The 12,885-nt window shown below is 43.5% G+C and overlaps 1 protein-coding gene across 11 annotated transcripts in view; it reads right to left on the bottom strand.

The window, feature by feature from the left end:
* Positions 1-12,885, bottom strand: part of EXOG (exo/endonuclease G) — a 47,252-nt gene that overhangs the window by 16,870 nt on the left and 17,497 nt on the right. For 9 of the 11 annotated variants that reach the window (XM_082412949.1, XM_082412953.1, XM_082412959.1 and 6 more), the window contains 3 exons: positions 1,316-3,872; positions 967-1,067; positions 769-871 (listed from right to left, as the gene is read on the bottom strand). In XM_082412949.1, the coding sequence (XP_082269075.1) occupies positions 3,411-3,872 (462 nt within the window). In that variant the 3' untranslated portion in view covers positions 769-871; positions 967-1,067; positions 1,316-3,410. Of the gene's footprint in view, positions 1-377; positions 484-768; positions 872-966; positions 1,068-1,315; positions 3,873-12,885 lie in introns of all 11 variants that reach the window. The other 2 variants (XM_082412952.1, XM_082412954.1) reach the window with 2 other exon arrangements.

Below are 12,885 nucleotides of genomic sequence, written 5' to 3'. Positions count from 1 at the left end.
GAGGGAGGGCATTCATTCACTGCACTTTCAACTTTTCTGAAAGCTTGAAATTATTCAAAATAAGATTGGAGGGGGGGCGGATTAAACTCCCTAGGCTACTCTGACGTGAGCCAAACATGAGGCGCACTGGACAAGATGACCCCTCCTGTCCCATCTAGCCTGAAAGCCTGCTGACTGAGGCTCTGTGTTCGGGCGGGGTCCCAGCAGTGTGGCATTAGGCCGCATTGACCCCTAGAGGTGCTGTGCACTCAGAGGGGACCAGTCCTTGGCCGAATTGTCAAGTTCAAGAACATGGAAAAGAAGCCCATCCAAGCACCCCATGTCCCCTGCCCCAAATTATACAGAGTGTGGTACATCCCACTCGGCCCTCTGATGACCTGAGGGTTGGTCCCTGGAGGTGGGGCTGGACTGGAAAAGCAGCACTGGATCCTGTGATAGACCATCTCCATGACGACATCCAGAAAAGCAGGCCAGACGAAGAAGCTGGGCATGGATGTGGGCAAGAGCAGGGGTTCCATGGTCGATGTGACGCCACCCCTGACCAACTCCACCAGAATGAATTAGAGGCTCAGGGAGGAGAGTGAGGGCCCAGAAAGGGGAAGGGCACACAGGGTGGACATGGGAGGGAGTTAGCAGGGAACAGAACAGCAGACCCTGGAGTTGCGGATGGGCTGCTGACAGGAAATTTGAGATTTGTCATGTTAACGCCAATGACATTTATGGACTCACGATCAAGGCAGGGAACACAGGCGACATGGTAATACTCACAGTCACTCCAAGAGCAGGGCTGCGGGCTGAGCCCAGCTCTGTAGGAAGCCATTCATTCCCTTGAGATCAGACTCTGTATCTCCTGCTGGCTCTATCCTAAGTCCTGAAGGAGGGACGGAGGTTTTCAGTCGTTTGAAGATGGAGGCACAAGGGCAGAAATACTAACAGGTATTTAAGGGGCTAGCACACCCATCCTACCTTTGCCACTTGTGTAAGGCCCCCCTTTGCTGCATACGATATAGGCGAAATAGTCTCAATCCATAGACCAAAGAGCCTGAAGTCTCGAAATAAAGATGTTACTGCAGGTGGAGAGAGATTAGGAAGTGAGTCTCTCGCCCCCAGAGGGGCGTCCCAGCAGCAGAGCCCCCAAAGCCTGGTCCTTCTCCCTTGGCAGCCTCCCTCAGACCAGGGGCTCCCTGAGCATAAACAGAGTGGAAGGCAGAGTCCCAGGTGCAGCCTGAGACCGCGGCAGGACCCGGAGAGGGCCCGGCTGGATGGTGATTGGCTCAGGTCAGTAATGAGGTGTTCTTTGACCAGAGGGACACACCTGATGCTGGGGGGAGGCCTAGGGCTCTGCTGCGTCTGAGTCCAAGTACTCAACAGTCCCGCGGGGGAGGCGGAAGTGATCTGATCCAGAAGAAAGTCCTGAGCTCTACCCAGTGTTTACATTTCAGTTTGTTTTGGAGGGACTCGGTGGAAGTGTTGAGACAACAATTCAAGTATCACCTGTTGTATACCAACAAAACTTTTACATATAATAATGAGGATTGGGAGACTGCATTTTTTTTTTATTATAAGTAGTTATCTCTTTTTCACAATGACTAGGTAGCATTTTTCATAGGAACTAAAAATGTGTTAAGACACTTTAATTTACTGATCTAAAAATCAAGACTTTCTACCATCGAGGTGGAGGCACAGGAGTGAGAACAGCATGGGAATAACCCCAAGGCTGCTGGGTATTCAGCTCAGAGGAGAATGTAGTGACAGGCCCGGGGGACAGCGGACGGGGACTCACCTCTGGAGACGGGCGGTAGGACCCCTCCCACAGAGCCGCCCTCGGGCTCCTGGAGAAACACCCAGACCCCACTGTCACCTCTCCAACAAGGAGAGAAAGTAACAGATATTTTTGGTCACAGTGACATTTTGGCTCTTTCTCCCTGAGAAGAAAAAGACCGGCACAAGCTAACTGGGGAACAGTGTGATAAAACAGGCCGGTATTAACCGGGCTGAAGTGTTCTGACCCCCCAACTTCTTGTTTACCCAAATAAAGCAGAACAAGATCAACCATTCTCATCTTACCTTTATCTTAACACCTTGGCATGTCTGTTAGAGACAAACACAAAAACACCACAAAAACTGTTCCGGTAACACCACTTGGAAAGACAGTACTGACAGGACACAGTCAGACAAGTTCCTGTGCTCTATTTGACGATATTTTACTGCCTGCACTTATGACAGCCCATGAAAGGATTCCACGTAAACCCAAATCTAGAGATCTGGCTCAGAAAAACAGCCACTCTTTCCCCCAGAGGTAACTGTCTTTGGGTCTTTGGGCCAACCAGGTAGGCAGGCACAAAGGCGAGCAAGCCATGAGCTGGTGAATCTGCGGGCAGAGATTCACAAAAAGCCCATCTGGAAAACAAGGAACACATCAATTTGGCACCAGCCAGTCACTAGAAGAATTGCATTTCTGAAGGCAAGTAGGGACTCAGGTAAGCCCCATAAAGCACTGTCCTCTAACGTTCAAATACCTGTGATTGTTTCTTCCCAAAGAACTAAGGAGAGTTCAAGTCAGAGAACATTAAAGTCCCTATGGCTCGACTGCAGACAGGAAACCAGAGCCCTCTTACCAAGCAGGCCCCAGGATCACAGACACCCACAGAAGTATGTCTTTGAGCCTCTGTGTCAGGGAAGATTTTAATGTACCCCATGTTATATGCCTCATTCCTTGTGGATTACTTCTTTGGGAAGATGAGCCTTGGGCAAAATACTTCAGCTCTCTAAGCCTCAATTTCCTCATGGGTAAAATGAGGATAGTGGTATTTCCCTCAGAGGGTAGTTGTAGGATAGTACATGTAAAGCACTTAGCTTAGTATACAGAACACACTAAGTGAGCAGAAAATGTAGTTGTTGAGTGCTTCTGCATAACAGAAGAGGAGGAACAGCAGGTCCATGAGAGGAGGAACAAGAAACAAATATATAATACATGTGGTCAGGATAATTCATAGAGGTTATCTAAAAGCCATCTCTAAGACCAACTCAAGTCCAAGGGAAAGAAAACGTACAATCTTGGGTTCCAAGAAGGCTGAGCAGATAAATCAAAGACACTGTACGATTTGGAGGCAGAAAATAGAACGCCTTCACATACAATACATCCAGAGGGACACGCACACAGCGTCATCCCGCAGACACAGCCCTCCTGTTAACTTGACACAAGACCAGCCTGTGATCTGCAGGCGTTAACAGTTTCCTTAGTTTCCCACGTCAAATAAAATACCAACCAAAACATCTGACATCTTTTGATGAGAAATTTAGTCTAAAATTTAGGATTCCATCATTTTAAAACAAAGCCACTAAAATACAGTATCTGAAGAGGCCGCACCTGCTTCATTACAGATGACATCACGCTTCTGAGACGTGAACTACGAGGACTTTCCCTCCAGGACTCCTGACTGCTCCTGAGCTTTAAGTTCTTCCAGTTTCTTCTCGTAGCGAGTCATGAACTCCTCATCAGGTTCAATGCCTGCGTTCTGCAAATTTTCCATGACCTTTTCCAGTCTGTGTACCGATCGGGCTCCTTCAATCTTTCTTGTGCTCAGGTACAGAGTGAACTCCCTGAAATCCAGGAGCTTACAGGTGTCCACCGAGCAGATGTTCTTGATGTCACTAGTCCTATCCAGATGAGGGAAAAACACCAGTCCTGACAACTTCTCCAGCTCCTGCAGGCTCACCTGGAACTCACTTAATTGGGGCTGGAAGCCAATGGCCTTGTTGGGCACCACGAAGGCCCCTAGTGCCAGGGGCTCAGCAGACCTTGGGCTTCTGCGCGCCAGGATCACCTTGTAGAGGTGGGAGGGCACTGCCACATTGTCCTCGCCGATCACCTAAAAGCAAAGCAGCCATATTTGCGATGCTAATCTGCACTAGCAGGTCCCAAATTTTTCCTGAAAAGCTTTAAGATGCATTTCTGAAAATGTACTTACAAACTACCCCACCCCACCCCCAGTGGATTTAAATTCAGCTGCCAAAGGTAATAATAAACCAAGACACAGATTCACAGAGAAGATGAGCATTTAACAGGTAGATTCTGATCGTCTTTAAAGCAATGCCACCCCAAAGAGCAGGGGTCCCATTCTCTGCTCCGTCTGTAGGACAAAGGGATGTCAGGAGGGAGTCCTGGGTTTTTTTTTGTTTTTTTTTGTTTTTTTTAAAAATTATTATTTATTATTTATTTATCTATTCATGGCTGTGTTGGGTCTTCGTTTCTGTGCGAGGGCTTTCTCTAGTTGTGGCAAGCGGGGGCCACTCTTCATCGCGGTGCGCGGGCCTCTCACTATCACGGCCTCTCTTGTTGTGGAGCACAGGCTCCAGACGCGCAGGCTCAGTAATTGTGGCTCACGGGCCCAGCCGCTCCGCGGCATGTGGGATCCTCCCAGACCAGGGCTCGAACCCGTGTCCCCTGCATTGGCAGGCAGATTCTCAACCACTGCGCCACCAGGGAAGCCCCTGGGTTTTTTAATGGACAAGAAAAGCTGTCACCTTCTCTCTGTCTCATAATCAGAACTTCTGGTGCTCCTAACATTCAAAGGTCAAAACGGCCAGCTTGGGGAACTCCCAGCTCTAGAAATAAAAATATGGCCTTAGTTTACCAAATTCACTAGGGAGCTAAACAAACAGCCTTTCAAGAAGCACCCAGACACACCACATCAGTATTACCATCTCCAGTATCACCTAGACTGTGGCTCATTTTTTAAATTACATTAGGTAAATGTAAATGCTGTTTGCTCAGAGTTCTGCACACTCTTGGGTCTGCTATCAAACACAGAACTTCTGAATGTGTCATCAAATCAAACACTTTGGAAAGGTATCCACACAACGAAAAAGCCAGAGCCAGGGTCAGGCCTGAAAACAACTTGGTTGCCTGTGTAGGTTGGCTGCAATAATGAAATAACACTGTTATGAAACCTTTTCAAATTTCCTTCCAATTGGCTTAGAAGCCATTATCTGTTTTCTGGAAAAGAAAAAAATGAATGTCCACTTCCTTAATGGTCTCCAATAAAATGACACAATCCAACTACAATAAGCTTGGGGTACTACTGCTCCTCCCGGGCCCGCCCTTCCTCGGCAAGAGGCCTCCCTCCCAGGCCAAACCCGCTTGCTGTGCGAGGCCCCCCCTGGGAGCCCCGATACGGCAGAGGGATGAGAGCTACAGAGGATTCTCTTCTGCTTTTCCCAAGCTCCTACCTACACGGCGCGCAGCCTAACAACTCCGAGGCCATCTGCTGCCTAACACGCAGGGAAGTCCCACCGCCAAGGCCAACTGCAGGGCTGCGGGGAAGACCCATCATTCCACAGGAATGATCTCTATAACTGCCTTGGAAGTTAGTGACAGTGGTTGGTCAGGGTGCAGTTTAGAGTAAGGTTTATGAAACTACACAACCCCCTCCAGCAAGTCATTTATGCGGCTGGGAAAATAAACATGCCCTTCAAGACAAAAAACATACTGAAAGTGAACGCGATGGAGGGTCACAACTAGCCCACAGATCACCAACAGATGTTAACTCAACACTGCAGCTCAGAGGTCCTGTGCCCGGCGCTGCTGGAAATACCGACAGGAATAAGCTTTAAAGTAAATTCATTTGGCGCTGCTCTCAAGAAGCTTCCCATCCAGGGGAACAGTCAACACCCACAGCCTTCACTGCAGGCAGAATGTGGTGAGACGCCGATACAGAGCAGCAGCAGCAGCGCTGAGGGGGTGGGTGCAGGGGAAGCCAGGGACCAGAACTGAGGGTGTGGCTGCAGCTGAGCCACAGTTTACAAGGTGGAGGGGGGGTGGGGGGCGGTTAAATGGGCTTCAGGTGGGCCAGGCACTAACTAGCTGGGGAGCCAACAGTAAAGCAAATCCTTGGTGCCCCCTGGTGGACATCCTCCATCACTGCAGCACAGATCTCAGACTCCAACTGTCAGAAGACCAGTCACTTGATTATTTTCTCTCCTCATGGACTCTTTGTCTACAAATGACAACTCTCAAAACTAATTAATTGGTTAGGCCATGTGCTGCCAACCAGAGCTTCTAACCAGGTTTATTAAATTCCAGCCAAAAGTAAAGAAGCTTGGCATTTTAAGATTCATGGCTTTACCTCATGGAAATGTACCATTTCTATTAGATTTTCAAAAACTCTCACATAGCTAGAGGACCTCTAATATTACTTTTGAGAAACCTCATGGACACAGAAATTCCTACTAAGAACCACAAAGTGTGACTCTTCCACCCATGACAGTCTCACAATATTTCAACAAAGGGGCCATAAAACACTATTCCCAGAAATAAAGAGAATAATGGAAACCTTAGCCACTATCTATCTTCTCTGACTCAGTCTGCTTTGTTTTCAGGAAGTAAATGTCTTTAATCTGCCTAATATCGGAACCAGTCCTATTTGGAAATTCAGAAACCTCATTGTTTCTTCCTTGAATTTAAAACTTAAAAAAAAAAATCCTGAAATATTTTAAAGCTATTTTCTTCTCTGTAAACAACCTACATAATAAATTCTTCGCACTTTCAGGAAAACTGGAAGACTTTCAGAAAATGTTTCTAGAAACTAGGGTACTGAAGCAGAATGTTTCAGCAGATTGAAACCCCACAGACCTGAGGCTTTGCATGAAGTTGCAAGTCACAGCCACTGGTATCTTCTTTTTTCATTCATAAAATGGGTAATAACAATCCCCAACCTGTCTATCTCATAGAATAGATCTGAAGATACAAAGACACGTTAAAAAAAAAAAAAAAAGATTTTGAAATCTGCAAGGCCTATGTAAAAAAGCTATTTTTGTAGTGGATGTCATTCAAAAGACAGAAATGCAATTGCATTGGTACAAAAGATGGTTCTGCAGAAGGACAGTGGGGAAACATGGGATCAAGCAAGATTAGACCAGTTCAAGGTAGACAATAGGGTTTCAGGAGAAGAAAACAGGTTGGGCCCAAATGATGCCCTAAACAAAGGACTCGAGGGCTTAACGTGAACCAAGTCTTTAGTATCAGTAAATCAGCAATAATCTTTTTCATATAATATTTAGGTATAAAAATACTTTACAAAGGAAATCCTTGCTGCTGTTAAATTACCAAACAGCACTCATCTCTTGTCAAGGCTGTAACAAAAACTGGAAATCAACTGGGAGTGACTAGAAAACACAATATATATAACAATCATAAAGCTGGCACTTGCTCGCGACCTGAAATTAGTTTCCGTACGTGCTGGCCCGCGCTCGTTCCCTCCTATCCAAGAGACAGAGATGACAATTTGCTCCCCCATCCCACCCCCAGCTCCACACACACACAGAGCTGGGCCTTCATGCTGACTCAGTGCCAGAAGAGACTGGCCGCAAACAACACCCAGGCTAAGCCTGCCCTCTGTCATGTCATATCTGCAGCAACTGTGCCTTAAGTGAAATAGCAAGCAGCATCGTGAGGAAAAAATATGTACCTGCAAGACTCAGATAGATGTAATGTATCTGGTTACGTTCCCCTGGTAAGACAAAAGGAAAAGAAATTCCAAAAATAAAACTGTTGGACACATCAAGAGATGAAGCCCTTAAAATAAGGGTCATGCCAATCAAGCGAAAGAAAGAGACCATGACAGTGTGATAAACAGGGAATCTCTACGTGAGAGGCTGGAGGAACAAAAAGGGAGGGAGTCACAGGGGTGGGGAGTCAACAGGGGTGTGGCAGCCCCGTGTGCTACCTGTAAAGCCTCTGCGGGAGCTCAAACCCTGGGAGATGGTGCTTCTCACACTAGGCACCTGTCCTGCGTAGGGGGTGGGAGATGCCAAGCCAGTGAAACAAGCACAGCTTCCCAGACTCTCAATTTTACTAGGCAATTTAGGATGGGGGTGAGGAAATATTTAACACATAAAAGAATTTATTTCAATTAAAACAAATAGATATGGAAATGAAGATTGCATAAAGATAAAAGAGGAGATTTCAAAAAATCATTCCTGATCACTACAGCTGATGCCCCAAGATCCCTGGAAGCATACTTTCGATTTCCTCCCCACTCCAGGAGTTGTGGAAGTTTGGAAAATAATGCTGTAGAAGGAAAACACAGACTGTTAAGTACTTCTAACATCGCCACCACCACCACTACCGAATTGTCAAATCTGAAGCTCACTTTCTTGCCAGGTCAATTATAATGTTCAGGCCAGGACCTTCAGGTATGTTTCACTTGTCTTGATTCAATCTTTTCTAGAAATAGGCACATGGATGACCTAAGCTATAATAAAGGGGGTGATTCTAATTAGAGCTGTCAGATGACTCACTCTGATAAAATCACTGCTACCAATCTTCCCTCAGGCTCACATTCACTCAAGTCCTATGATGCTGTGATTCTTTCCTACATATTCTAGCAGACATTTCTGCCTGGTTATAAGGAATCCTCCTCTTGGCCCATTTTCTGTTCTTATTTTTGCAGGCTAGTAAATATCACTTGTAACTGCTCTCCATCCACATCATTTTTTACCTCCTGGCCTTAAGCTTCTATATATGAAGAGCACAGCAATCCCTTCACTGTCGACTTTTGAGAGCTTAAAGAAAAATACTACGAATGACTGGCAATTCTCATACAAGTAGAGAGAGCCACCTTTGGATTTCCCCCTTGACAATTACTAGCAATGTGACTTGGACATGACCCCTCAAAACCTCAATTTCCTTGCCTATAAAAGAAGATAACCACTGCTTGTTTGTAAGAGCTGTTTGTGAGGACCGGCTGGGATAGCATGAACAAAGCTACCTACATACTGGGTGGTGTATATGGCCCTCGATAAATACCAGCTCATCTGCTTCACTTCCTCCAAAGTATACACATATATGCTTCATTACCTAGATAGAAAAGTAAATTAATACCTCATTTTTATTAGCTACATCCTCCTAAAATAAGGTTCAGAGTATAGTTGTAAACAAGAAGTAAATACTAAATGGATGGATTTAAGAAAACAAAACACGAATTGCCACACATAACTGCAAGATATTCCCCGGGAAACAGGAATTCATGATTCAAATACATATTAATTCCTTGAGAGGAAAAGACCCACCTCGAGGGCTGGGCAATGCTGTGTCCCCTTTCCCAGCATCACTAAAGGACATGGTTTTATCCACAATGATTTTATTATGAATTGCTAGAAAATAACCTGAATTTTTAGCTGGGCATTCAAGGTTTCTACCACCTGGTACAAACCTTCCCTTTTATTTTTATTTTTTCAAAACAACTTTTTATTGAAGTATAGTTGATTTATAATGTTATAATATTGTATTAGTTTCAGGTTTACGGCAAAGTCATTTAGTTTTATACATACACACACATACATATTCTTTTTCAGATTCTTTTCCATTACAGTTATTACAAGATATTTAATATAGTTCCCTGTGCCATACAGTAGGTCCTTGTTGTTTATCCTTTCCTTTTATTTTCGTCTTCTTCCCTATACAAGTGCTCTAATCCAACTGTCTGAGGGACTTACTATTTCTCGGCATACATCCTACCTTTTCCTACCTCTTCCCTTTGCCTAGCTTTGCCTCCCATGTCTGTTTTCCTTAACCAAATTCACCCAAGTTTATACGTGTATATATTTGTACGCATACATATAATATTTTTGGCCCAACTAAATTCCTAAAATGGTGAGCTCTGAGACAATGTTTCCAATTTAATTTACTAAAGGATCCTATTCTGCTTTCATGCTAATAAATATACTAAAGATTTTTAAGTTTAAAATTCCACCTGAAATCAAGTTTGATGCCAAATCTAACAAAAGCTATAATAGAAATCGTTAGTGAAAAATATAAATACGTATGTAAAAGTAGATGTCACTTTGATCTGATTCCATGAAAGATGAAAAACTACATACCCATCGAGGGATATAGATTCCTATCAACATTCAACTTTATGTACACATACATAACACACAGAGTTATCTGCTTCCTTTACGACCAGGGTCTATAAATCTCCTTCTCAAAAAGCACTGGAAGGACTTTCCTGGAGGCGCAGTGGTTGAGAATCCGCCTGCCAATGCAGGGGACATGGGTTTGAGCCCTGGTCCGGGAAGATCCCACATGCCGTGGAGCAGCTAAGCCCATGTGCCACAACTACTGAGCCTGCGAGCCACAACTACTGAGCCCACGTACCACAACTACTGAAGCCCGCGTACCACAACTACTGAAGCCCACGTACCACAACTACTGAAGCCCGCGTACCACAACTACTGAAGCCCACACGCCTGGAGCCCGTGCTCCGCAACGAGAGAAGCCGCCGCAATGAGAAGCACGTGTGCAACAAAGAGTAGCCCCCGTTCACCGCAGCTAGAGAAGAGCCCGCGCGCAGGAACAAAGAGCCAATGCAGCCAAAAATAAATAAATAAAATTAAATTTTAAAAAAGCATAGGAATATTGAAGATGGAGAAAAAAGGCCTCCCCAACAGTGTGCCACTAAAGGCAATAGAATTCACATACTATGTTCTTTGGGGCTCTCTCCACCCACTAAAAACGGCTAACAATAAATGTGGTGAACACACATGACAAGGCAAACGGAAGACCGAGTACTCAAGAATCAACTTGTCCAGATCTTGGTTTCTTAATACCAATCCCCGTTAAAACGAACCAAGAGAAATGGCGGATTCCAGAGCTTGCCCAAGACGAGTCTGGAACACCCCGTTACGCCAGAAAGTAGGAAGTGCAGAGAAAATTAGTGGAGTCCTCCTCAATATTGCAGGTGTTCAGAGATTCCGCAAAATCTGAGTACAAGTTATTAAGTAAAAGAACTGATAAAAGTTGTTGACTCAAAGAAATTCAGAGAGGGAGATGACTCCCAGGATGTGAAATAGAGGAAAGAAGGGAGAAAGTAATCAAGAATGTAGTTTGAAGCATGTCATTTACAATTCCATATACAATCCTCCCACATGAGAGGTACTTAAAGATTTGTCGAATTAAAGATTTGCCAGTATGAGCATGAATAGGTCCTATAAATTAATATAGACATGGAAAACTAATGATATAGGTTCAGAGGCCCAGAATCTGAAAGAAAAGGCCTAAGACCAATAATGCTTTAAAATAAAAACAAAACAACAAGACTGTTACTCAAAGTATACTCTTCAGGAAGCTGATCTTGACTGCCCTCACACATTCACCATTACGACACTAATTAGGGTGAGAAGAGCTGACAGGTCTCTTTTGAAACTCTCTTCAAGGCTACTTGAACACGCCTGAATGTCATTCACGGATCAACTATTTAGGAGAAGCAAGGTTAAGTCTTTTTAGTGGTTAGTTTTACATATTCCAGTGTAGTAAGAATTCTGGTCGAGAAAAGATATACTAAAAGGTATATACGTATGTATTTGTTTCATTCTGAATTAACTGCAAATTTAAAATGTGTAAGGATGGCATATGGAACACGTGCACACCCTTCACCCAGATTCATCAACTCAACATTTTGCCCAATTCCTTTTATCACTCTCTTTTTCTCTCTCTCTATTTTTTCCCTAACCCTTTTGAAAGTAAGTCATAGACACATCTTTCAGGATGTATCTCCTAGGAACAAAGACATTCACTTACATAATCACAGTACAATGATCAAAATCAGGAAATTTAACACTGATAAAATATAATTATCTAATCTACAGACCTCAAATGTTACCAATTGTCTGAATAAAGTCTTATTTAGCAACTTTTGTTTTCTGATCTAGGATCTGATCTAAGATAACACAATACATTTTGTTTTCAGGCGTTTTAGTCTTTAGTTTTTAGTCTCCATTAACCTGGAACAGTTAATTTCTCAGCCTTTGTCTTTGACAACACTAACAGTTTTGAAGAATGTAAGTCAGCTATTTCACGGAATGTCCCTCAGTTGGGGTTTGCCTGATACTTCTGCATGATGAGACTCAACATTATGCATTTTGGGCAGAAATATCACAGAAGTGATATTGTATCCTTAGTGCATCACACCAGGAAGTACAATTTATCAGTAAGTCCCATACATGCAATATTAACTCTGATCACTCGGTTAAGGGGGAGTTTCTCTACTGTGAAGTTACCATTTCTTGCTTTGTTATCAATAAGTAATTTGTGGAGGGATTCGTTTAGATTATATAAATGTCCTATTCGTCATAAAGCTTCTACTCTCTAGTTTTAACATCCACTGATGATTGTTTGAAACACATTACCATGATGGCTACAAAATGATTTTTCTCTTCCATTCTTACAAACTTATTAGTTGACAGTCCATGGTACACAGAAGCTTCTCCTTACACCCATGTGTTTACTTATGTATTAAGATATGGATTCCTATTTATAAGTTCTATAATCCATTTTATTTTGATATCAAATAGTTCCAGACACGTTAAGTTAGATCTCCATAAAGCTGATTCCTGTGTTCTTTTGACATGACCTCACCATTTGTTTGAGTACTTACTTGCTTCCTGGCACAAGATGTTCCAGTTTGTACTTTCCCTGCACCATCCCTGGAATCATCCATTTCTGCAAGTGCTGGGTTCTTTCAGCAGGAGGTGGTTTTTTAGAAACCAAGATCTGGTCTCAGGGTACACTAATTGTTAATAGCATATCACTGCTTCTAGGTGCTTTTAGCAGACAGATAATAAAAATTATATCCAACTTAAGAAAAACAATACACTTCCCACGACACCACGTGGCCAAAACATATTTAACAGAAATATTCACACACACACAAAAAAGCTGTTTCGTGAAATGCTCTTAACTACTGGTTAACTGTCCCTTTTAAACCTTGTATACATTTTTCTTCTACTACACAGTAAGCTAGTCATACAAATCTTTCAATTTTATGAAAACAAAGCCCACACAAAACTGTAATTTAATCATTTAAGGTGTAGAAGTGAAAGCTG

This window comes from Balaenoptera physalus (genome assembly GCF_965194825.1).
Source record: "Balaenoptera physalus genome assembly, chromosome: 11".
In the NCBI taxonomy this organism is placed as follows: domain Eukaryota; kingdom Metazoa; phylum Chordata; class Mammalia; order Artiodactyla; family Balaenopteridae; genus Balaenoptera; species Balaenoptera physalus.
The sequence above is the reverse complement of the archived record's forward strand: the minus strand, read 5'-3'. Positions and strand labels throughout refer to the sequence as shown.